This window comes from Rhipicephalus microplus, chromosome 4, assembly GCF_043290135.1.
Source record: "Rhipicephalus microplus isolate Deutch F79 chromosome 4, USDA_Rmic, whole genome shotgun sequence".
Taxonomy (NCBI): Eukaryota; Metazoa; Arthropoda; class Arachnida; order Ixodida; family Ixodidae; genus Rhipicephalus; species Rhipicephalus microplus.
Window position 1 is genome coordinate 11,132,355 of NC_134703.1, and position 24,055 is coordinate 11,156,409.

The following is a 24,055-nucleotide window of genomic DNA, read 5'->3' on the forward strand; positions in this document are numbered from 1 at the left end:
AACACGGGAGATGCTACTCCGACACACCAGAAACCCTATCGCGTATCCCCATCAGAAAGGAAAGTGATCGCCGACCAGGTCAACGACATGCTTCAAAAAGGCATTATTAGGGAGTCAAGCAGTTTCTGGGCAGCTGCTGTCATATTGGTAAAAAAGAAAAACAACTCTTGGCGATTTTGTGTGGACTATTACCGTCTCAATGCCAACTCAAAGAAAGATGTGTATCCGCTACCACTCATCGATAATGCTGTTGATCGTCTGCACTCAGCTGCATACTTTTCGTCCGTCAACCTAAGGTCTGAATACTAGCAGATACTAATGCATCCGTCTGACAGAGAGAAGACTGCTTTTGTCACACTTGATGGGTTATTTGAATTTAACGTTATGCCATTTGGCTTATGTAATGTCCCAGCTACCTTCAAACGATTCATGGACTCCATTCTTTGCGGTCTCAAGTGGGAAATATGTATCTGTTACCTCGACGACAAAATTATTTTCGGCTAGACATTCCACAAGCGCAACCAACGGTTAGCATTGTTCTAGATTGCGTCTAACAAGCTGGTCTCATTTTAAGTGTAAAGAAGTGTCATTTTCGTGAGCGTCAAGCCCTTGTGCTCGTATATCTAGTCGACAGGGACGGTGTACGACATGACCCGCAAAAGATCAATGCTGTCATCAACTTCAAGCAACCAACGACTATGAAGGATCTTCGTTGCTTCGTGGGCCTGTGTTCTTATTTTCGCCGGTTTATTAAAGACTTCGCCCAGCTTGCTCATCCACTGACAGACTTGCCCCGCCAAAACACTCCATCCCAATGGACCGTTCAGTGTGAGGCTGCTTTCGAGCAGCTAAAGTATTTTACTTACTTCCGGACCCCTCTTGCGCTATTTCGACCCGGAGGCACCCACGGAACTGTATACAGATGCTAGTGGTATTGGCGTTGGTGCCGTGCTAGTTCAGTATCTCGACGGCTGCCAGCACGTCGTTGCATATGCAAGCCGTACTTTGACTAAGGCTGAGAAGAACTATACAGTCGCCGAACTGGAATGTCTTGCGGTTGGTTTTGCCGTGGAAAATTTCAGACCTTATTTGCATGACCGGCAATTCAAGATCGTCACAGAACATCGTTCTCTTTGTTGGCTCATCGGACTACGCGACACAGCTGGCCGGTTGGCTCGTTGGGCCTTGCGGTTTTAAGAATATAATTTTTCTGTGACCTACAAGAGTGGTCGATTCCACACACATGCCGACTGCTTATCTCGTCTTCCATCTCCAACTGTGGATGCTGATGATGATGATTTCGACAACTACCTGGCCGCAATCTCATCCAACTTCCCAAATTTGGACGTCTTCCGTCACGAGCAACAGCGTGACCCTTCGCTGAAACCAATGATTGATGTGGCTCGTAGCTCTAAACGCGCCACGCCATTTGTGATTCATGACGCCCTACTATATCGCAAGAATTACTCCAGCCATGGTTCCACACTACTCCTCGTCGTGCCAGAATGCCTGCGTCTTGCGGTATTCCAAGCCATGCACGATGACGTCATGTGTGGGCACCTTGGATTTGTCCGGACGCTTCGCCGTATCCGACAAGGTTTCTACTGGCCTCCACTCTGGAAGACCACCAAGCACTATGCCGCGAGTTGTGATGTATGCCAATGTCACAAACAGCCTACCACTCCGTTTGCCGGTCCATTGCAACTGTTAAAGCCACTGACATCACCATTCGGAAAAAGTCGGCACAGATTTACTGGGCCCCTTCCCCAAGTCTACCACCGGCCGCCGCTGGATTATTGTGTGTGTAGATTACCTGACACTCTATACTGAAACGATGGCGGTTGCTTCAGCCACATCATCTGATGTGTCGTGGTTTTTTCTGCTCTAGATTATACTCCGTCACAGGGCTCCTCATGTGGTGATAAGTGATCGCGGCTGATGCCGTCAAAGAGTTGCTACAGCTTTGTGGGTGCCAGTATCGGTATTCCATGCCATACTACCCTCTGACAGACGGCTTCACTGAGCGCACCAATCGTACCATCATCAACATGCTTTCAATGTACATCGCAGCAAATCACAAGAACTGGGATGCCGTATTACCTTTTGTTACATATGCCTTTAATACCGCGAAACACGAGGTCACAGGTTATACGTCTTTCTTTCTTCTCTATGCTTGTCATCCCCAAAGTGTCCTCAACATCATACTTCCTCTCTCGACGAACGAAAACGCCAGTGTCGCGCAGACTTTTTGTCGCGCCGAAGAAGCTCATCAACTTGCTTGGCTCCGAACTCTTTCCACCTACGCTCGCGCGAAAGATTGTTACGACGTAAAACACCCGCCTGTGACTTCCGCTACAGGTGATTTTGTCTGGCTGTGGATGCCTGTTTAAAAGAAGGGACTTTGCCAGAAGCTCCTTTCCAAGTACCGTACTCGGGACCATTCATCATTACTCGGTGCTTGAGTGATGTCACTTACGTCGTTGCAAAAGTGACAACTCAGAACCTGTGTTCGCATAAGACGCAAATTGTGCATATTGCCCGATTGAAGCGCTACCACAATCAATCGCTTCTACTCACTCGATGTGCTTCGTCTTGCCCGGAGGAAAATGTAACGCGGACTGAAAAAGTGCAAAAGAAGAGGAAGAAGGACGGTCTCAAGCGATGGCTATTCAGCAGTGTCGGTTGAGCGTTGGCCTTTCAGTGTAAATGAACCTATCACATCCATAACAATATTATGTAGAATTGTATTAGCGAGATTTCACTGTAGTTCAAGCAACACAGGACAACAAAAAATGTAGTACTATGCATTGTACTCAAAATTTTAGCCGTGCATTAAAAAGGGGGGAAGAATTGCTATGTCAACACATTCGTTCCTAACATTTCTGCATTCTCTCACCTTTGTACACCTATGTTTATTACTCCTTCCCCTCCTCTCCCTGTTCCTATACTTGGCGACAACTTTCTGTGGCAGCTCAGCCAAAGCTACATAAGCGGAGCTTCTGCACATGTGTTACTATGCGAAGTAGTCTGTTTTCGTGCGATTTCGGTTTCGATATAGAAAAAGCATTCAACATGTGCATTTGCACACAAGACCATACAAGAAATGTTACATTTTTTCGGGAGGAAATTAATATGATGTTCATTTTTTAAGGAAAAGAACACGACGCTTCATTTAGACGTTCAGACTTATTTCAGAAAAAGAAGGGGGGGCATGGTCGATCAAGAACCGGACAATTAAAAAAAACAACATAAAGGCCAGAAACCATTTCTCAAATTTCAGTTCGCACTTGGTCAGCATCGTTGTTTTCCTTCTTTTAGAGCCGCTAGAACTTTCTGGAGACGCTCACGTTATTTTTAGGGGGCGCGAGGGCAACGGCAAGAAGCAGAAATTATTGTACCGATCGGTCATGAGTGGGCGTTTGACATTTGTAAATTTAAGTGGGTGAAACACAATCTCTACTAAGTCAAGAGCGCTGTTGTTGCAGTCAACAGTGCAATATACATTAACACGTTTGTTTCTCCGGTAAAGCTTTGCACTCGTAATTTTATCTTTGTAATTCGCTGTCTTTGCAAATTGCAACAAAACACTCCCTTCGTACATGCCGATGGGAACGGTGTTACAGTACGCAATCTTCAGCATTATCGAATCAACAATATTAGACAGCCGAAATACCGACCACGTATGCAGTGCAATTTAGGGAAATGGTCATTGCTTTTACGTACAGTTTCCAATCACACTTCTCCTTCAAAGCAGCTGGTTTTGCTGAAAACTGGCAGGTCGCCGGTGCCACTTCCAAGGTGGTTATATCGATTAAAGTCCCACTTTTGCTGATGATACCACTCACCGACGTCTTCCTTCTCGGTGATTGCACATGCGAGAAACAAAATATTTCACGACGCACCGCTGTCTTCTTTCCCTGTTCGATGAAAACAGATCACCTAACGAGCACGCACTCATGCTCGGTCACAAGCTTCAATGTGTACTTGCTGCAACCGAGGGATGCCATCGTTGTTTACCGGGGCAGGAAAGAGTTTCACGTGAAAGGACACCAGAAAACTAGAAACGGCAAAGAACGAAAAACCTGCATGGGTCAAGCTTCCCGATATTAATGCGAAGAACTTTGGCCATAATATATACATCTTTTATTTTTATATTTTCTATTATGCTACACAGTATACAAAAGTTAGCATTCGTGGACTAAATGCAGAAGCGTAGTAAAAAAGGGCGTGCTTGGGCCTTGTAGCCTTGGCTGTGCTGCCACAAAACGTTGTCGCCGAGTATAGATGCGTAGTGTGCCCATTCTCCTCCACCACTGGATGTGATTTGCAGGCATCTTTCCTGTTCAACTCAAAGCAACTGAAGTCAGCTGCATGCTTGGCCTTTGAGATTTGTGCCATTTTCCTGCCCACAACTTTTCTACTCTGTTTCTCACAAAAATCCTTCTTTCACAAACTACTTCATGTATAGTTCCTTTGTATTTTGTCAGCAGCTCAGAGAAGTTGCGGAAGTTTCAAGCAATGCATTTAGCTTTTTTTTTTTTTGCTGTCTCGAAGGGTTTTTTCCAAGGTGTATCACATGAGGCGAAACATGTGGGGTCTTGAAATGAGACACACTTTCTGAACACACTGAGACAGTAGACAGGGTTGAACCAAACATCGTGTACATTTATTTAGTCAACTACTTTTACATCGACGATATCGGCAGCCGCCACCCAGCCTCACCACCAGGCATCACTGCTGTTGCTACCGCGCTAGAGTTACTGTATGTATATGCTACCTTAAGGTAGCAGAGTTGCACCAATACGCCATCTTGGGTTCAAATGTCTTGCGAAAAAGCCACTCACCACCCACAAAGAAGCAGTGCTTGCACTTCAGAGTACTAGCGTTGCTTTATTTATTTCTTGCTTTCTTTCTATTTTTATGAAAATATGAGCAAAAGGCGGTTGCTCCGGTCACGCCTAGGAGCCTTGACTTTATGCTTACATTCTTGGTATGTATTAACAAAACTAGGTGCGTTGGCTCGTTGAACCAGTGAGATATATATTTAGCTTCGTCTTCTATTCTGCTGTTTTTCCCATTTACAGATATAAAATTATTTTTGCACTTTTGATCGTGATCAAGCTAGTGAGGAATGCAATATTTTTCGTCTCGTCGGGCTCATTCGTTAACTGTGTGAGGAAGCCAGCTATAGTTTTACAGTCTTCAACTGAATCGAGCTGGATAGGTATCGAGAGTGGCCGTACGATGCCACGCGCGCCTCTCGTATTACGATTGCGGCTCACGACAGCTGATGTGAATCGTAGTTCAACAGCCCCATCATGTCCAGCATTCCTTTCGCTTCAGGTTTGCAAGCTGCATTTAAATTCACGTTCTAGCTGCAACTTCTTGCCGATTCAAATAGTTCTAGTTTAACTTCTCTTTTTATTTTTGGCATTTTACCCGTTAGGCCAATTTGGACGTATGCAGCTGACACACGCTGACTAATTCTGCATTTATAACATATTCACTGCATTTATGGGTAATACAGATAGAGCAAGTTTTGCAGTGCCGTGGCTAGATAAACAGCCGTTTATTCCTTTTTCGCTGAACACTAATCTTTCTATAGCAACGCCCGCTGCACCTGTGTCTAATCCCATGTGCTGTACTTAGTACAATTCAACACAGAAGTCACTTGCTACCAAATTTCTCGCGACCAACAGGCAACATGGCTTCAGTACCGAAGAAGCGTGCTGAGAAAATAACAGCCGATGTCAATCATACTTGATCTACCTAGAATCGCCGAAGCATCGGCGTCGTCTGCGTAGTGTTGGCTTCTCCGCGGTGCAAATGAACCACCTATCACCATGTGATGGCGCTCGACAAATAGGAACGCTGAACTCCTGCAGGCGGAGCGAGCGGCGCCGAGAAAGCAGTGGTGCAACTCTGCTACCTAAAGGTAGCATATGCAGTAACTCTACACTGTGCTAATCATAATGATGACGGTGATGAAACCTGCGCAAGCACTGCGCCACCTTTGCTCGATGGTTGTTGACCCTAAATCTGTGAGACACGTGTGTGCCACGAAGTGCAAACAACTTTACAGATGGTGATAGCACTCCCACCAAAATGTGTTCGAGAGAAACACTTGCTTATTTAGTGTTGGTGTCTTTTCCAACAGATGGTACCTTCCAAACTATGAGCAAGCACAGCCACTGAAGTGGGGCCACAACCTTGGCTGTGACTTTGCTCTCAAGAGCTGCAAGGAATGGATAGACAACCGACGAGAAAGGCAAGAAGCTCCTGTGCTGTAAAACATGGGGCTCGAAACCCTTGCTTGTAATATACATCTTAAATGCTGCTCATTATAAAATAAATGACCTAATAATTATACTTTCATGGAAAAAGGAACATACGTTAGTGAAAACAATGAACCCTGTCTAAGTTTTTTCTTTTATAACAGTCTACTGTTTATTCCCGTGAAATTTGCATAAAACGAGTGTGTCTGAGATCTTTTCTGAAAAGCTTACGCAGTATTCTTCATCAAGGGCTATCCGCATCTATTTCTGGCACTGGAAAGAGCACTTGTGCAAAAACAAGAGAATAAAATTGAAAATGAGGGAAATAATTAGTATAGAATTTAAAACTCATAACGAAAATGTCGCTATAAACATTGCGTTGACGTGATGATCGGTAAATCATTTTCGGGGTACATTGTGCTCTATAGGTTTAAGGTAGTGTTAACACATTCACTGCTGCTTGGGTCACCGGTGGGTGCTCCTCCTATGTGGTCACAATGTTACGAGCATGCATCTGCTCGCTGATGCGATGACTTCATCAAACATGAACGCTGAGTGACGGTTCTTGTCGCAAGAGGTTATAAGAAGAATTTTTTTTTTTGTGGGTTTTATGTTATCATAGAATTTCCTAAAATTAAATAGAGGAGACTTTGGCGCTGCGTGGGACTAATGGGCAGTACACTTGTCTTTGTGCTTGTGGGCTTTGAACGCACTTATGGCTTTGTTTATTGCTGTGTTTTGGTTTTGTTTCAAATAAAAGAACCGACCATTGGGAACTGTGTGAGCAGATTTCAATTGTTAAGCCTAGCCTAGGTCAAGGTGATCAAGTGCGGCTGCCAAACCTTTGCTCAACTTTGTGTTGCGGCAACGCGGGTTCTGGCCACATGGTGCCAAAAGAACGAAAACCATGTCAATCCGTTTGGCAAACCCATAATTTCCATGCATGCTGAAGTGCCATGCGTTACAGCTCTCATATGTCAGAGTTCCTTCTAGTGCATTTATAAAAAAACTCTATGGATTCCATGGCTCGCCAGTGGGCACACCTGGAAGATAAGCCGCGTGGCCCATTGGGGGGTCATATAAAACGAGAAAGCTTGCTGCAGCGACTGTGTTGAATTGGATTCATATTAGTATGACATACCAGATACACCTTGGGAGCAAATACTGCTGACTGGGCGAGCTGGTGCATGATAAAATGATATTGCTTTAGCGCAGCTCAGTTTGAGCGTGAAGGAAAGATACTATACAGTCAAGAAGGGGAATAAACAGAGGACAGTGTGAGCACTAACTTCCAACTTTTGTTTATTGCGTACCCTTACAAGACATTATATAGCTCATTCCACGTGACGTGGTTGCCCGCTCTAATGTAGCACGTCCGAAACTCTCGGTTAAGTCCGCCCCTGACTAGCTGATAGACAACTCTCTACGTGTGCTACCAGCTGACAAGGAAGGTGGCTTCTGTGTGCTTCCTACAGGGGTGTTTTGTGAAAAAGCCAACAGTGCCATTGCCAAAGTCTTCAAGCAGTGCGATGAAGTGTCACTAAGCAAGGTAAAGTCCTCGGCTATTAAGCTATGCAAGAACTTCAACCCTGGTAAATCAGAGAAGTCAGTATCAAACAGCAAAAGGAACCACCTGTTGGTTCAATTCAGTGCAAAAACCCATAAAGTTGACGTTCAGTTCCTCTAAGGGTTATTGCGTCAGAATACGATTCCTGTTAGAAGCCAGTTGCACTGTTTTTACAAGCCAAGCTTAAGTGTTTGTCCATAAAAGACCCCTTCCTGATAAGGAACTCGATGAAATAATCAATTTTTTAGAAACTAACGCTCACAAAGGTTACCGAGCATTTTTCATTGACATCAAAGATATTTTTTACTCCATTCCTCATAAAGAAGTGCTCGAAGTAGTGGAATAGTCCATTGATGAATATGGTGCCATAAGGTTCCAGAATGATGCCTCGATATCTAGTAGTGACTTTTTAGAGCTTTTACATTTTTATCTCGTGTCAACTTTTATAAAATGGCACGATGCTGTTTATCTACAAAAAACGGGCGTATGCATAGGATCGTACATTGCACCCATACTGAGCAATATTTTTCTCGCCCGTCTTGATGTTTTGCTGTCTGATAAGCTCGCTCAGACAAAGGTACGAAAGGTTTTTCGGTATGTGGACGATTTCTTGTTCTTTATTATGTGTTTTTCAGTTAAGATTGAGCCGCAAGCTGCAGAAATTCTGGCAATAATGGAGGAGTGTCTTGTACCACTTGAACTGACGTACGAAATGCCGCAAGAAGGCACAATCCGCCTTCTTGACCTTCGTCTTTCTTGTTCGTTTGAACACACTTGCTGGTGCTTTGAACCATGGTCGGAAAAGCTTCTGTTGCAGTACAATTCGTCGCATTCAAAGCTAATAAAGCGAGGGATTGCCAGGTTATGTTTTAGAAATGGTCTGTGGAAGTCAAGCTGTCACACTATGACTGCTAGTTTTGGAAGACAAAGCAAGCAATTATCCTTGGCAGGCTACCCAGTGTTGGTGCAGGTGTCGGTAGCTGAGTGCCTGTTGAATAGTCCACGAATGCAGGGACGACCGCAGACCAATGGTGAGCACGATGCTGGGAAAACCAGTGTGATTCCGTACGTACATCAGATTTCACACCATTTGAAAAAGATAGTCCTGAGAGGAAATGTCCGCGTGGTGTTCTCTGCTCTAGACAAACTAAGTCGTCTATGTAAGAGTACCAACCTCAAGAAGGAGGTGCAACCCACTTGTGGAAAGACGCATGTAACTAAGTTTGTTGAATGCGCCCTAGCTGTTGTGTACATGATCCTGCTGTCGTGTGGCGTGGTTCGCATTGGGCAGACTGGTAGGTGTGTTAATGACCGCTTGCGCGAGCACTCTTGCAATGTAAAAAAACAAGCTTTCTTCTGGTGGTTTCCTGGCTATGCATTGTAAGCCATGTGGATGCGCTGCATTCTTTGATCAGTGTGTCATTTTGGGCCGCAATCGTAACCAGTTGACGAGGGAAATTATTGAGGTGAACGCTATTGCAAAATGTGCGAAGCTGTTTGTGAATATGCCGTCTGTGGCCTTATCTCAAAAAGAGCTCAATTTTCTGGAGCGCGTGCTGTGAAGCATTAGTGTAGAATTGATAATTTGTAATCAGATCACAACTAGGCTTCCTTGATAGTGTGGTGTGTCACACGTGTGCAGTTTGGTCATGTGTGTGGCATCACGTGAAATGAGCTATATAATGTCTTGTAAGGGTACGCAATAAACAAAAGTTAAGAGTTAGCGCTCACACTGTCGTCTGTTTTTTCCCCTTCCTGACTGTATGGTATCTTTCCTTCACACTCAAACTGGGGAGCAATAAGCTTACCTTTTATTTTGTGCTAAGTGCTCAAGTTGAAATTTGGCAGCCCTTGACACTTGATAAGCTGATAATTTTGATCATAAATTCAAAATAATGGAAATGTCTGAAATATCCTCTCTGTTGGCAACTTTCTCATTCTTTTTTGCCCAGGGGCCAGACCATCCATCCCTTTTGTGACAAAGTGAAAAAAGACCCTTTGGAAACGGAGTGCACAGAGAGCCGAGATTCTGTTGCCTTGTGTAATCTAGTCGACCACGGTGAATACTTGCACAAGAAGTTTCAGGTAGGTTGGTTTAAAAAGTCTCGACTAATTACATTATGAACTTAATAGTAAGGAAGCGTACCTCTTTCCATGCGAACCTTCACAAGATGCGTTGTGACACTATGCCTGGAATTGTGCTAGAGCACACTTGACAGGATAACTGTGAAACCCAAAATTATGAATGTCATAACGACTTACGTTCTGACTGAACTATAAATTGTTATCAGTTGTTGAAAAATGGCTTTTTATGCCCTTACACGCAGGGGTGAAAGTGCTGCTCATAAGTGTCAATTATGTCAGTTATGTCAAATGTCAAATTTAACCTAGTCTGAACAACACGCGTTTCGACTGAACAACACGCGTTTAATACACGAAGCACGCAGTCATATTCATATCTCGTCACAATGTTCTTAAGCGCCTAGCACATTTTGTTTCAATCAGTGGAATGAACACATGAAAACAGGAAGGCGTAACACAAACACAATTTTCATTACACACTACCAGATATTACAGTAATTACTCGCACAAAAGGCCAATTCGCACAATAGGTGCAATATCAACTTGGTGGCAAGAAATCAGATGTTTTTCATTTTTGTGCATAAGGAGCGCATTTTGAACTTGGCCGTAATCAGTAGTTCTGTACTGTATTGACACAGTTTGTGGGGTCTCAAAGTAGAGAGCTCCACCATGCTCTTGGAGTGAACGGACACAGCCAACACAGTCGGAACGAACCAAAACAACATAGACACTTAATTAACTACTTTGGATCGACGATATCGTCAGCCCAATTATTATAACATCAATTGTGACCAACATGCTAAGGCATTCTTACACAATATTAAACAACACGACAAACAAGTCTTAAATCACCACGTGGGCCCATCGCTGACGACCCGCAGTGCCGTCCACGGCAGACCCACAGCTGGAGGTAACCGTCCGCGCTACCGCCCCACGCCACAAGAGAGCAGCTTATCTCTTGTGCGCCACCACCGCCGGCGTCACCGCTGGCGCTAACATTTTCTAACCATGATGTTGGTGATGGTGGCGATAAATGCTCACGAGCACGACGCCATCAACCGCTCAATAGTTGTGACCCTTAAATACGGCGTGTGTGCGATGTATGTATTATTGTGCATATGCCCTAATTTCTCGGTAAGTAGGGCACTGCTGTTGATAATATTGTTGAATTGTTATTTGACTTCAGTGACCCTTTGAGGGGCTAGTAAACAACCCCAAGGTCTAAAATAATTAATAAAAAGAAATATGCACACTTTTGCTATGTGAGTATGCTGCCGCAAGAATTTTACGAGTACAAGCTATAATATAGAAGTTACAGGGCTTAGAACATTCGTTACAGGCGACTTCAAATGTTCGCGTGGCTACTCCCCAACCTTCTCTGCCATAGGGAGGGGAAGGAGTAGCTCGTTGTCGTGACTCCACCCACTTCAGCGACATGACATGAGGCGCTCACAGGTAACGACCGAGCCGAGCTTCCCCCACTTGAGCACATGTCACAACAGTGTGGGCAGGAAGCGCGGTTCGAGGAGCACTCTTACTGTATCGGTAATGCAGGGAGACGCTTTCATTCTGGTAATACCGCTTTTCCCGGAGTTGCAGGCTCTACAAAGCGACAGAGGGCAGCACAGAAAAATGAAAATGCGGACTACGCGGCTGGAACTATATCACTGCTGGACCAAGGCGCTGTTTTGTCGGGAAAAGAACCAATCTACAAGCTCAGTGGTGCCTAACGTTGTCCATTGGCAAACTTTTGTCAGACTGCATTCGAGGAATCGGTCAGACGAGGGAAACACGCATGGGATTGTTTTTCGAAATAGAGGGTCTGTGCAGTGCGATAATTGACAAATGTGATCGCCGTTGTGTAACAAAAAAAGTTGGAGCCTGTTTACTGGCCCTTTAACACGCGGTAAGATATTATCGCATGCGCCCTCCAACCGACAGAAATTGGCCGGCTCGTTTAATCTGCGCTTAAGCAGCGCTCGTCACACCCACTCTCATTAACATTTTTCATTTGTATGAGGTGTAGTACTGTTCCAAAGCATCGCTCATGTCTGCTTTCTATGCGTTACTGCGCTTTCAGTTTTGACGTTTTAATGTTTAGCATATATCGATTTGTGGTAAGTCTGGTTGCCTTATTAGTAACTTTTTGTTTACTGGAAAGAAAAAAAAAGTTAACAGTGTTGTGTGACCCTAGAAACATGCTCCTAAACTAACTTGAATTGCTAAAAAACACACCTCTTGGTGCTCCAAGGGGGATCCACAACTCCCCTTATACTGCTCGAAAATCGCATTATTTCTGCTCCCTGAGCTGCTCCGTAAAACTGAAGCTCGCTTCCGCCCCTGCGCATATAGCTTTGAGAACTCTTATGATGTGTTTTCAGCATGGTTGGCAGCCAGCATAAAGCTCCCTTTTTAGAGACAGCATCCAAAACAAATATAATAATAAGCTGCATATCCTACAAAAATGTATTTTGCGAGTTATTGAAAATGTACCTAATACGACTCCCTGCGTGCCACCTTTCAAGGTTAATAATATATTAACAATGCAGCACATAGTAAAAAGGAAGATATGGATTGCAATGTTTCAGAAAATGGAAGTTATGCCAGGATAACTTTCATTGACAATTGCTGTCAAAGCGACGCAATTACGAAACTTGGACAGCCATGTATGAAAAAGGTTTTACACGGACTAACTATGGCATGCAGAAGCAATCTTGCATAATAGAAGACTTCTGAAGTCATCATTCTGCCATTATAAATATGGCACAAGAGACGATGCACATGAAGTGCTTCAAAAGAAAGTTAGCTTCATACCTTTTATCATAACAAAAATAATTCTTTGTTTTTTCTGCAGTCCGTATTTACATTTCTGTTGTGTTCTTATATGTCTCTACAGCACTTGTATAATTGTATTCATCTTGTATATAAGTGGATAAGTGACTTTTTGAAAGGGGAAAAGGAAGAAATAAACACAGTTCTGTTACTACTTCTCTCGCAGTGGACCGCACCTCCACAGTTCTGCGCAGGGTATAGGGTAAGGAGGGATTAAAAAGGATAGGGAGAAATTAAATAGAGATAGAGAGAGGGGCAGGAAGAGAGAGAGGTGCAGGGAGAGCCACATACGGAAGTAAGGAGAAGATAGGAAAGGTGGACACGGTTGCAGAAGTCCGAGGACGGGGCACCACTCAGCGAGAACTCTTGTCGGCGTCAGGAGATGGCATAGGGCAAGCCAGTCGACCAGAGCTGCTCTGTCGTCGGAGATCGCGGGGGCACAACCGGTCAGCACGAAATCCAGCGAGCCAGTGTATCTTGTATATGTATTACCAAATATGTATTATATATATATATGATCTTGTGTATGTATTAACCTGTGCTCCTGTAACAGCCTCTGTCTAGATAGGGGTGTGGAACTCAGTCAGGCATGCTTTTTGTCACCCTCCTAGACTAGACAAAAATGTACAAAACTTGCAACACCGTGTTATGTCCACCTGTCACCAGAGTCAGCCAGCTTGGTGCTAGAGTCACACATAGCAGCACTGACGCTGTAACTGACTCTTAAAGCAAGAGGCAAGCTTGGTCGTGGCAGCTGTATGCAGAATCCACACTTTGCCACGTTCATTTAAGATGATTGGGCTTCAGGTTATGCAGAGCATCGATGTTTTCGTCCAGGGGGCTATAACATGCAGCCTGTAGACAATTTGCTAGCAGATCACAAGAAATAAAATTATAGTCACTTTGCTAAATGGTACTTTCATTACTTACTCTCCTATTCCGATTAGGAATGCTGTATTTTCGTGAGGTGCCTCATGTAGTTGGCATGTGTTGAAACGTAACTGCAAAACAATATCATTATATTTCACAATGTCTATCCAGATTGTAGTGAATATTAGTGTCGATATGTTTCTGGAATACTGACAACAAATCTGCTTCACAAATGATTCATGCATGAGATATAAGAATGGTCTTTTTTTCTAATGGCAGTGTTTGGTAACTTCACCCCTTCCATGTAAACCTTGTTCAATGTTCCGGCCCTTGCACAACTAAATTTTGTAACTGCAGCCTGATAGCTGAATTGAGTTTGAAACTCCTGTTTTAGCCCATGAAAACCTCATCCATATAGTGTGAAAGCTGGACAGGTCAGGTCATGCATACCTTGAGGTAATTGTAGTTAAGGCACTCTGCAAACAAATGTACCTATTAGTATATATACCAGTAATATATACCAGCTACATTTCATTGGGATGAAGCTTTTACTTCTTTGAATTCTGCAATTAAGAGACTGGCTGCTTAGGGTTGTAAGATGAGCTAATACAGCAACATGGAGGCAACAGCTGTGCTTGCAAAAATTAGAAGGAAAGAAAGTAAAATGGTGTTGTTTCAAATCTCACCACCTCCCTCAATTTGTAACGCAAGGAGAAAAGGTGAAAGGAGTCTATGTCCTATACTGTCACGATTTATCTCAGGGACTGTATTGAGGGATGATGGATTAAAGCACTCAGCATTCACTAACGTTGTATGTACACACCAGTATACAACGGACTGAAAGCAGAACTAATGTCAATCTGCATTAGAGCCAACTCTAGCCTTAGCCTGGTATCTATTCAAGATGGCGTTTCAGTACTGAAATGACCTTACAGCTTGTTGCGTTGCCACGTCAACTCAGTGCCCTTGCCATGTCGACAATCCGTCGCTTGTGTCGTTGACGTCTTCCCCAAGTTCCTACCAATGTGGTCCTTTTCCGTCAAATGAGCCGCTCGACCTCATTGCTGGTTGGTTTTGGTCTTCGTCAGATTCTCCAGCTCAGTTAGGCTATGCCTAACTCGTCAGTGGCGTCTTTACTGTGGTGTGGGCTGCATCTGTTCTGGCTCAAAGCGGAAGAGCTGTAGTTCACCCAGGAACTGCTGTGACAGGTTGTTGCAAGTTCGGGCAGCCTCACTCAAGTCTTCCGAGATTGACGGCCACTCAATGGGCATGTGCACCGACAGCCTCGAAGCCGTGCAGCTCTACTGTTTCCGTTGTGATTGTGACGATGGCCTTCCTGATCTTTGCAGTTCGAAGCCCCGACGCACAGTGACAGCTCATCCACCAGGATTTCCCATTACGGCTTAAGTCGGGTGCTATGAGCCTTTTTTCAACCAATATCGTACGTGCCCGTGGCGCGTCTGCCCATCATCGGGGTCTCGCGCATGTACGTCGCACTCCAGCGCCCGGCACGTGCCCTCTTTCTCATGACATATACTAATTAGGATAATGTTGAGAATAGGTGTCATCAAAACAGCCGTTCATGTGCACCCTAGCGTTATATGATGAAAAACAGGGGCATCAGATTTTTCCATCTTCCTCTTCCTTTGGCTTTCTGGACTAGTATTATATAGTCACTCTAATCGAAAAAAAAAAAAAGAATTTTGCTTGGATCAAGAATATGCGAAACGGTTTCCCCCGGCGCCCTGCAAATAGTGGTGTAGTGAAAAGCAGTGTAGCTAATAGCAGTGTGGCTATCTTCTGAAATGATGAAAATTGACATTTCAGCCACCAAATATTCTCACTCAACCTAAAGTTTGCAAGAAACAAAAATTATTTTCCAGTACGCTGCACAACTTACGCTTGCGAGGTGCCTCATACAGGATTGCACTCATGAACTTGTATCTTATTTTTTTTTACAGAATTTCGATTATATCCCCGGTGTGCCTTCCACTGACCTTGGCAGATATGGTGGTTCCGTAATACTGGCCGATTATTGCCCTTACATTCAGGTAGGCTGTACAAAAAGAAGCGTTTTGCCAGTTTTTAAGTTATTATGATTTTCAAGGGTCATCTTGGTATTGCTGCTGTTGTTCTCAACTCCAGTGTGTGCCACTCGTCTGTTCTAGGAGTTCACCTGGAAATCGAAAAACACTGTTGTACGAGGATCACAGTGCCAGTTCGAAGAGAACAATCCTCGTGAGTTAACGACTTTTATTGTAAATTCAAGAAATGTGATGTTCAACATAAAGTGCAAGAGATTCAGCATGTGGCCGTAGGTTGTTTTCCTAATGTCTATGCCGCACAACCATATTGGTGTATTTTATGCTTCACAGTGCTCCAGCTCTAACTTTTATGGGGCGAGTAAACAGCCTAGGCGTCCAAAATTTCTAATGATGAAACAACCGTGCACTTGTACAATGTGAACGTGCTGCTGCAAGAACTTTGTTAATAAGTGCTCTTATAAGGAAGTTACAAAGCTTGGAATGACCCGCCTTCGCAGGTTCTGGTGTCTCGCTCTTCCTTCTCAATTTTTTTTCCCCAGCAGAGAGGTGCAGCCCTCTGTTGCAATTGCGCCCACTTCGTCAATTTAATGCTGCATTAGTGATGAGTCGATGCATGGGGCTTCCCCCATAGGGATAAAGTACAATGTGGGGAGCCCTCTCTCCTCTTCATATTAGAGGCTTTCGCTCTGGCAGCACCCTGCAGTCCCAGGCTCCACAACACTGCAGAGGGCAACACGCGAAAATGTGCACTGAGCGGCTAAAACTGCATCGCTGCAGGGCCACGGTGCTGTTTCGTAGTGCAAAGGACCAGTCCATAAGCTGAGTAGTACACAATGTTGCTCATGGGCAGGATCTCACCACAGCACATGTGAGGATTGGACAGGCATGGGAAAGACAGGCGGCAATTATTTTTCTAAATGAAGGGACTGCGTGGTGCACAGCGTTGTAGTATTTGCAAAATGTGATCACCGTAGCTTCTAAGTTAGCGTGTCTGTTTGGGGGGTGTAAATGAAGTCTGAGCCTGTTTACTGGCCTTATAGTAATAGTACCACTTTCATTAGATGGCACAGGGAAATGTTTAGGTCACACAAAGTGCCCAAATGCTGGCTCGTTGTCATTGCCAATTTTTCTCATCTAGAAAATTACTGACTAGAAATAAGCCGAGCTGAATAGCGGCGTCTGCAGTACGTATAGTAGTTACTTCAAACCGACATGTTGCTTTAAAAGCTGCTGGGCCTGACAGTTGATCAAGGGTTGAAGATGAAAGACAAATATTTGCCTGAATCGCCTGTGGTTAGATATAATATCTACACATTAAGGGACACTAAAGGCAGTTATTAAGTTGATGTTGAATGCTGAAGTAGCAAATCAGAAACCCCATAGTGCTGCTTTTGTGCCAAGGAAGTGCTTATTTTGAAACAAAGTAACGTTGTAGTAGTCCTTCACATTCCCTGCCTGGAAGTGGTCCGTCTCATGTCACTGTTGCTGTGTGCACAATGTTGCCTAGCTTTACTGCACAGCTGCCAGCGCTACTAGCAGCAGAGCGAAAGTAATGGGAGCCACAGCAGCAACAATGGCCATTGAACAATTTTCTGCCATCTCGGAGACCATGGTTCTGCTTATTTGGTTCAGCTGGGCTCGACTAGATGGCACCACCTGTCCAGCCTAACCAAGCGAGAATGGAATATTCTAACCACTCGTACTATTCCCCATAGAAACGCTGTAGTGTTGTTGTATTTTGTTGTAGGAATCTTAGGGGGCGCCACTTACGCTAACTCTAGTAACCCACTAACATAGGGCGCCACTGAGTGCGATGTTGGGCGCATCGTCTTTTTGTTACTCTCAACAAACGCCGAGTGTTTTTCTTTCCATAAATCAAACTGAAATGGACAAGCAGCATTTTATTATGTCTCTTGATTCTGAGAAGGTTTTTTTTTTATTGAAGCTTGTTTACTAGTGATTAATTGTAGTTGGACACTCTCACGTAATCGGGATCATTTTGTAAATGTCTCACTCGTCGCACACGTTATGGGGTACATCTTGCTTAATTTCTCGGTAAGCAGGGCACTGCTGTTGATAATATTGCCATTTTATTGCCATTTTAAACGTCGTATATTGAGCTTTCACCGAGACATAAAATCTTATACGCTTTTAGTGTCCCTTTAAAGAATGGTGTGCTTATCTTTTCCATAAAACATGTATGCCAGGCAATAACTTGAGACGTGCTACATACTGGAAACTGTGTAAAGTGTGATCAAATATTAATTCATGGGGATTTATGTTCCCATACTATCATATGATGATGTGGCATGCTGCAGTGGAGAACCCTAGAAATTTCTGCAGCCTTGGTTTCTGTAACTTGCATGCGGGCCTCTAACATTTTGGCCTCCATTTAAGATGCTGTGGCTGGACGATGATAGTTATAGCGCGAGAACAAAACGACGACACAGAGACGACAAGGACAAGAAGGACACAAGCGCTCGTGTCCTTCGTGTCCTTCTCGCTCGTGTCCTTCGTGTCTTTCTTGTCTCTGTGTCGTCGTTTTGTTCTTGCGCTATAATTATCATCATGCCATACCAACTAGCCCAAGCTGCCACACTTCTAAGCTGTGGCTGGGTCAGCAGCCGAGCACCGTAACCACCAACACGGCATTGTGATGGGATTGACAACAAGCAATGCTTCTAAGAGAGAAGCATGCAATGACAAAAATACTGACACCACAGGTATAAAGTCTCATGTTAGATGATTACATTACAATTACAAGAGGGAAGTTACAATTACAAGACAGAAGCGCGTGACGAGTCGACCTCGTAAGATCCGTCATCACCGTGGTCTCGGAGATTTTCAATCAGCGCCTAATCTGACATCCCCTTGGTGGTGACGACACGGTTGTCTGAAATTAAGAAACGTCACAGTTTCGCCACAAGGGCGAAGCAACAAATGCGATAGCAACAACTTTGAATGTAACGCTGAAAACAGCAAGCAGATTGAAATGTGCAACACACTGCTCACACACAAATGACGCACGAAAACAACATACACAGTGTGAGAGCGAACTAACAATGGTTACCGCTCGACACTTAACACGCAGTTTAAGCAAAAACGAAGCATGAAATGTAATCACAGGTGCAGATATGTGTGCGAACTAACAAGTGCCCCAGTTGTTATTTCGCTGTTAGAGGTATAGCGCATCCAGGAAGGGACGGAGAAGAAGACACAGAACACATACACGGCGCTTTCAACAATGCGGTTTAATCCGAGAAACAGCAATACTTATACCGAAGCATGGCGCGTCCCAACCACGCGCTAGAACCAGAAAATTGTGATCTACTGCAACTCATGCGACATCCAAATAATGCAATTCTTTCAATGATAATGATACCGATGGCTTGCTTATACATGCGTCCCCAAACTTAGAAATGAATTTCGCTTCTATAATGAGCCTTGTCATTTGGTTCGTGCTTCTTCCGATTATGCTGGTGCGATTAAAGAGGGGTTGGCACCCGAATTCTTTGCAGTGAATTGCAAGAAAACCCTCAAGCTGTGCTATGGCCACGTTATTCTTGTGTTCGTTCAGCCTATCATTGATGCATCTACCGGTTTGGCCTATATAGCATGCATCATATGTGACGCGCCATGTTTTGGTACTATACCTCGAACAACACAAATAACCAACAAGCCCACTGTGTAACTTTAGTTGTTATTTCGCTGTTTTTGTAAAGCCCACTCTTTTCGCTAACAGCACCTGTCCAGCGAGCGAAGTGATCTTTGTGCACCCGGCAATTAAACGCAATCATTCCGGTTAAAGTAGAAGGCCAATGATTCTCCCCATCGAAGGATAAACACGCGCGCACCAGCATCTACCCCCGGGCGCCAAGCGCGGGCGGCTTTTTTTTTTCTTTCTCAAGTTTTCATATATATAAATATGTATACATCTACGGTGAACAAAAAACCAGCCGACAGTGTCCACATGATTGCTGTCGCAATAAAAAAAAAAAAGGAAACAGGGCTGAACGTCGTCGAGGGCCACACCATGCCCGCGCAGTGAAACTATGCATGCACACATGCCGTCGAAAACGAAGAGCTGATGACACACACACACGGATACCGTGGAAAACTATTCGGTAAAGCGCCCTCCTTATGCAGTGCGGCTCCACATATGTGACGTAAACTAAAAGCGTGGCACTGCCAATGTGCAAAAGTAGTTTTTGTTTGTGTGTTTGTTTGGAGTGGGGGGGGGCACACTAGCGCATGCGCCCGTGGTGGTGAGAACGGCGGCAGCGCCAGCTGGTGGAGTCACGGGGCAAGAATACTTGGGTGGAATGCAGGCCCGCCTGCCCGCCTTGCACTCACTCCCGCTTGGTGTGCTGTGCACGCCGCCGCCGCTTCGCGTTTCGTCGGCAGCGGGGCAGCCGCAAAAGTTGCATGCTGGTACCAAAATTTGAAAATGCGGAGCAAGATTCCTAAATTGTCCGTGGGGAGAATTCGTTATATCAAGGATGTCTCCCGCTGTTACTTTGTTACATAGAGGTTGCAAATACACTTGCTTTTATGGAGCAATAGCGGGGAATAGAAAGACTTCGTTATATCGAGGAATTCGTTATATGGAGGTTCGTTATAAGCAAGTATAACTGTAGAACGGTCAACCTTCAATGATTGTGATGCAGTGTGGGGTACTGGAACTGTCTTGCTGCTATTGTGACGGTCACGTATTGGCAAGAAAAAGGTTCTTTTGCGATATAACAACGGTGCAGTGATGAGTCAGTACTCTTTCTTTCTGAATAGCTCGATGTATTGCAATTATCTTCACAACAGCATGGCATGTTTTCTTTCTTCCAGAGGATGAGAAGAACTTTGCACTGGAGTACTATGGGCCTGGCTCCAAGTGCTTCAACCACAACAAAGAGATGTGGCAGGAACGCACTTGCAGCCAAGTGCGCCAGTGGCAGCATTGGGGCAGTGGTTGTTATAGGGTGAGCTGGTGGTATTCTATGGTCATGCCCAGTTACTTCTACCACTCCTTGCATTTTACTTTTCATCTGTCTCGCAACTGTTATACAAGTTATAGTCACTAAACATTCACCGTCAGTAGTTCACTGTAAGATGCTGCTTCATTTTCGAGATTTATGTACTGTGTATACTGAATGATTTAATTTATCTGGTAATTGAATTATACAGGCTTTCACTGCACTTTGTGTCCCATTTTTGTACTATTCGTATCTTACGCAGTACTTGTGCTCTAATGGGCGACTGCACATAGAGGTGGCCAACCACACATACACGTGCTACCACTCCAAGCAAGAGATCCGGATCCAGCTGTATGCCAACGGCTGGCTCCACATTGGTGCTATTGTGTGTCCATCGTGCCGCGATGTCTGCACAGTAAGAACACGTTCCTTCACTCGTTTTTAAAACTACTGTACTGTGTCTAGATCATCGGGTAGCACAAAGCTTGGCGACTGTCAGGGAATCTGCCCTTGTTTTCACATACTGTGTTGTGATGCTGCAAAAAATGAATGTGTGGGAGTGATTTCTGGTAATGGCGGCCACATTTTCATGGAGGCAATATGTAGAAACACTTGTGTACTAAGATTAAGTTGTTCAATTAAGGAACCGCAGTAAATAAAAATTAATCTGGAGTCTCCCACTGTCAGTGGCGTACCAAAGCGGGGGGGGGGGGGGGGGGGGGGCAAACCTACCTCTTTCGTCAGATATATATATATATATATATATATATATGTGACGTATAGATATATATATATATATATATGTGACGTATATATATATATATATATATATATATATATATATATATATATATATATATATATATATATATATATATATGTGTGTGTGTGTGTGACGTATGAACCGATGGTTAGGAGAAGTAGAGGAAGAAGAAGTGCTTATAGAATAAACGTGGCGTATGAGGCAGGCCACGTTTCCCGGTCATCATAGCGTCATACGAGTCGACAGGATGAAGACCTGGCCGCCGCTTATCAGCCTCACATCATTCACGAAACCACAGGCAATACGCCTCAACTGAATATCGACCACAGGAGAGGTGATCTCAGCCGCATGCAGATACCGGCATCATGACAGAACCATCGACTGACCTTCCCATCCCCAAGTACACCGGAGCAGTAGACGATGGACCTGTACAGGACTGGTTCGACCTGTTCGAGCTCCACGCTGCCGATGCATCATGGTCGGAACGGGAGATGATCATCAACTTTACCGACTACATCTCCCGTGAGGCTTTCAAATTCTACCTCACCCACATATTTCGAAACGACGAGACATGGCAAAAGATCAAAAAAGAAATGATCGTTTGGTTTACAGAATTCGATGACGACTACGACGAAGACTCGCTTATAACCCACCATCCACAGACAACCGCACTCGGTCGTCATAGTCAAAAGCAGGCTTCACGTATTGACCAGCCTCCTGCTTTTCCATCGTGTGGATCTTCGGTCGCTCACAACGCCCAGCTCAGGTCTCACATGTTCACTATGGTCGGAATAGAGCAGAGGAGCTCGCAGCGTACTCAGTTAAGCCCGGGACCTACAGTTCAGTTCCATTTCCCAGAAGAGCTCGCATCATTCATTGCACAGAAAGACAGTCATTCCCAACTATAATCTGACCAAACCACGCCTACTGCGTTGTCGCCATTGAGTGCACAGCCATCTGAAAGCCCAAACACAGGAGGCATGGAAGTGACTCTGACAGGTTGCCAGGTGCCAGAAGCCAACGTAATGAATGCTGTCGAAGGTGCCTCTGGTGTTCGTCCAGTCAAATCTGTCCTACCAACTTCGCTGCCTAAAAAGCGTTGCAATTGCAGCTGCCGACAAAGCACCACATCAAGTTGTCAAGAAAACCAGTGCGATGTTCAAGAAGGGATCCCACCGCAACACGTTCCACAGCAACATCAGCAACGCCAGCAAAAGCAAGTCCAGGAATCGCAGACACTCCAACGGATACACCGACAAGGACGACGACGCAGAGTAAGTCTCTTAAAACAAATTCAAGACGTGAGGCATCTTTGCATATTGGATCGGGGCTAAAAACGCATTTGGTGCAAGAAATCAAGAATGCGCCTACGAATACAGCTCCGAAACCACAGAAAACGACGAAAGAGACGAGAAGGCACCATCTGTACAACACAGAGACCAAAACACAATTCCATCAGCTGCAACCATCGCACACGCAAACTTAAAGCACACCGTCTGTTCCTGCCACGACACACAACTCGACGCCTTCTACATCGGAACTTCAAATGCTACAGCGACTCCCACTCTTGTCCGTTCCTCGCAAGAACTCAACCCATGTCAACACCAGTGCAGATCTCGAGGGTGTGGTTATGCCATCCAGAACGCAACAGTCAGCCTCGCCCACCAGAACTCCTGCGTTAACCGGACTGCTGCACTCTCCCCTGAAGTCTGAAAGTTTACGGAACTCCTCTGGAGCATAGAACCAATTGTGACTTTTGACATTTGTGACTTTTCAACCTCTCCTTGTTTACTTTCTCTTGTTCATAATTCATGCCTTCTTTCGGGGGGAGGGGGAATCGTGTGACGTATGAAGCGATGGTTAGGAGAAGTAGAGGAAGAAGAAGTGCTTATAGAACAAACATGGCGTATGAGCCAGGCCACGACGTCTCCCAGCCATCATAGCGTCACACACACACACACATATATATATATATATATATATATATATATATATATATATATATATATATATATATATATATATATATATATACACACACATATATTTTGTATCTGGGGCAGTAAATGACAATTTAACTAGCCCGACTCTTAATTAGACCTGTATTGTGCTAAAAACACGGTTTTTCACCTTCTCCCTTGTCCTGTGGGTCAGGCTACAGAGTAAGCTTAACAGCTGAGCTTCCCACTGTACCAGAGTCCACTGCTTTATACGTTGCCACTTTGCAAACTGCTGCCGTCGCTCCTAGTTACCATAAGCAAGGCTGATCAGGTTTGTCAGAGACTGAAGCGCAAACCTTTTTTTTGGCGCTTTCAGTAGAACAGAACTATAACATTTAAAAGATTTCGTCACAATCATCGGCTCACAGCATCTTCGACACAGCAAAGATGATGCTATTCATTTTCGATGAAGGAAAATGATTTTCCTGAAGCTGCAAATGCTCTAATTGGTCCATAAAATGATTGCTTGTTCCCATTCATTACAAAGCAAGCAAAGCATCCGTAACAAATCAGTACGTGCTTTCATGCCTTATACTGTAACCTGCTTTGCAATGCTACAGTACAAGGCGCGAAAGCGACGCATAGGCGGCCCGCAAGGCAAAGAGCCTTCAAGGAAAATTGTCACAGCAGAAATGTGGAGACAATTTATATTAA

General features: G+C 44.5%; 1 protein-coding gene across 1 annotated transcript in view; it reads left to right on the forward strand.

Annotated features, from left to right (window-relative positions):
• Window positions 1–24,055, forward strand: part of Invadolysin (leishmanolysin-like peptidase, invadolysin) — a 53,657-nt gene that overhangs the window by 11,475 nt on the left and 18,127 nt on the right. The window contains exons 12-17 of the mRNA XM_075892164.1: window positions 6,158–6,268; window positions 9,795–9,927; window positions 15,588–15,677; window positions 15,795–15,864; window positions 20,511–20,644; window positions 20,901–21,053. Of these exons, the coding sequence (XP_075748279.1) occupies window positions 6,158–6,268; window positions 9,795–9,927; window positions 15,588–15,677; window positions 15,795–15,864; window positions 20,511–20,644; window positions 20,901–21,053 (691 nt within the window). The remainder of the gene's footprint in view (window positions 1–6,157; window positions 6,269–9,794; window positions 9,928–15,587; window positions 15,678–15,794; window positions 15,865–20,510; window positions 20,645–20,900; window positions 21,054–24,055) is intronic.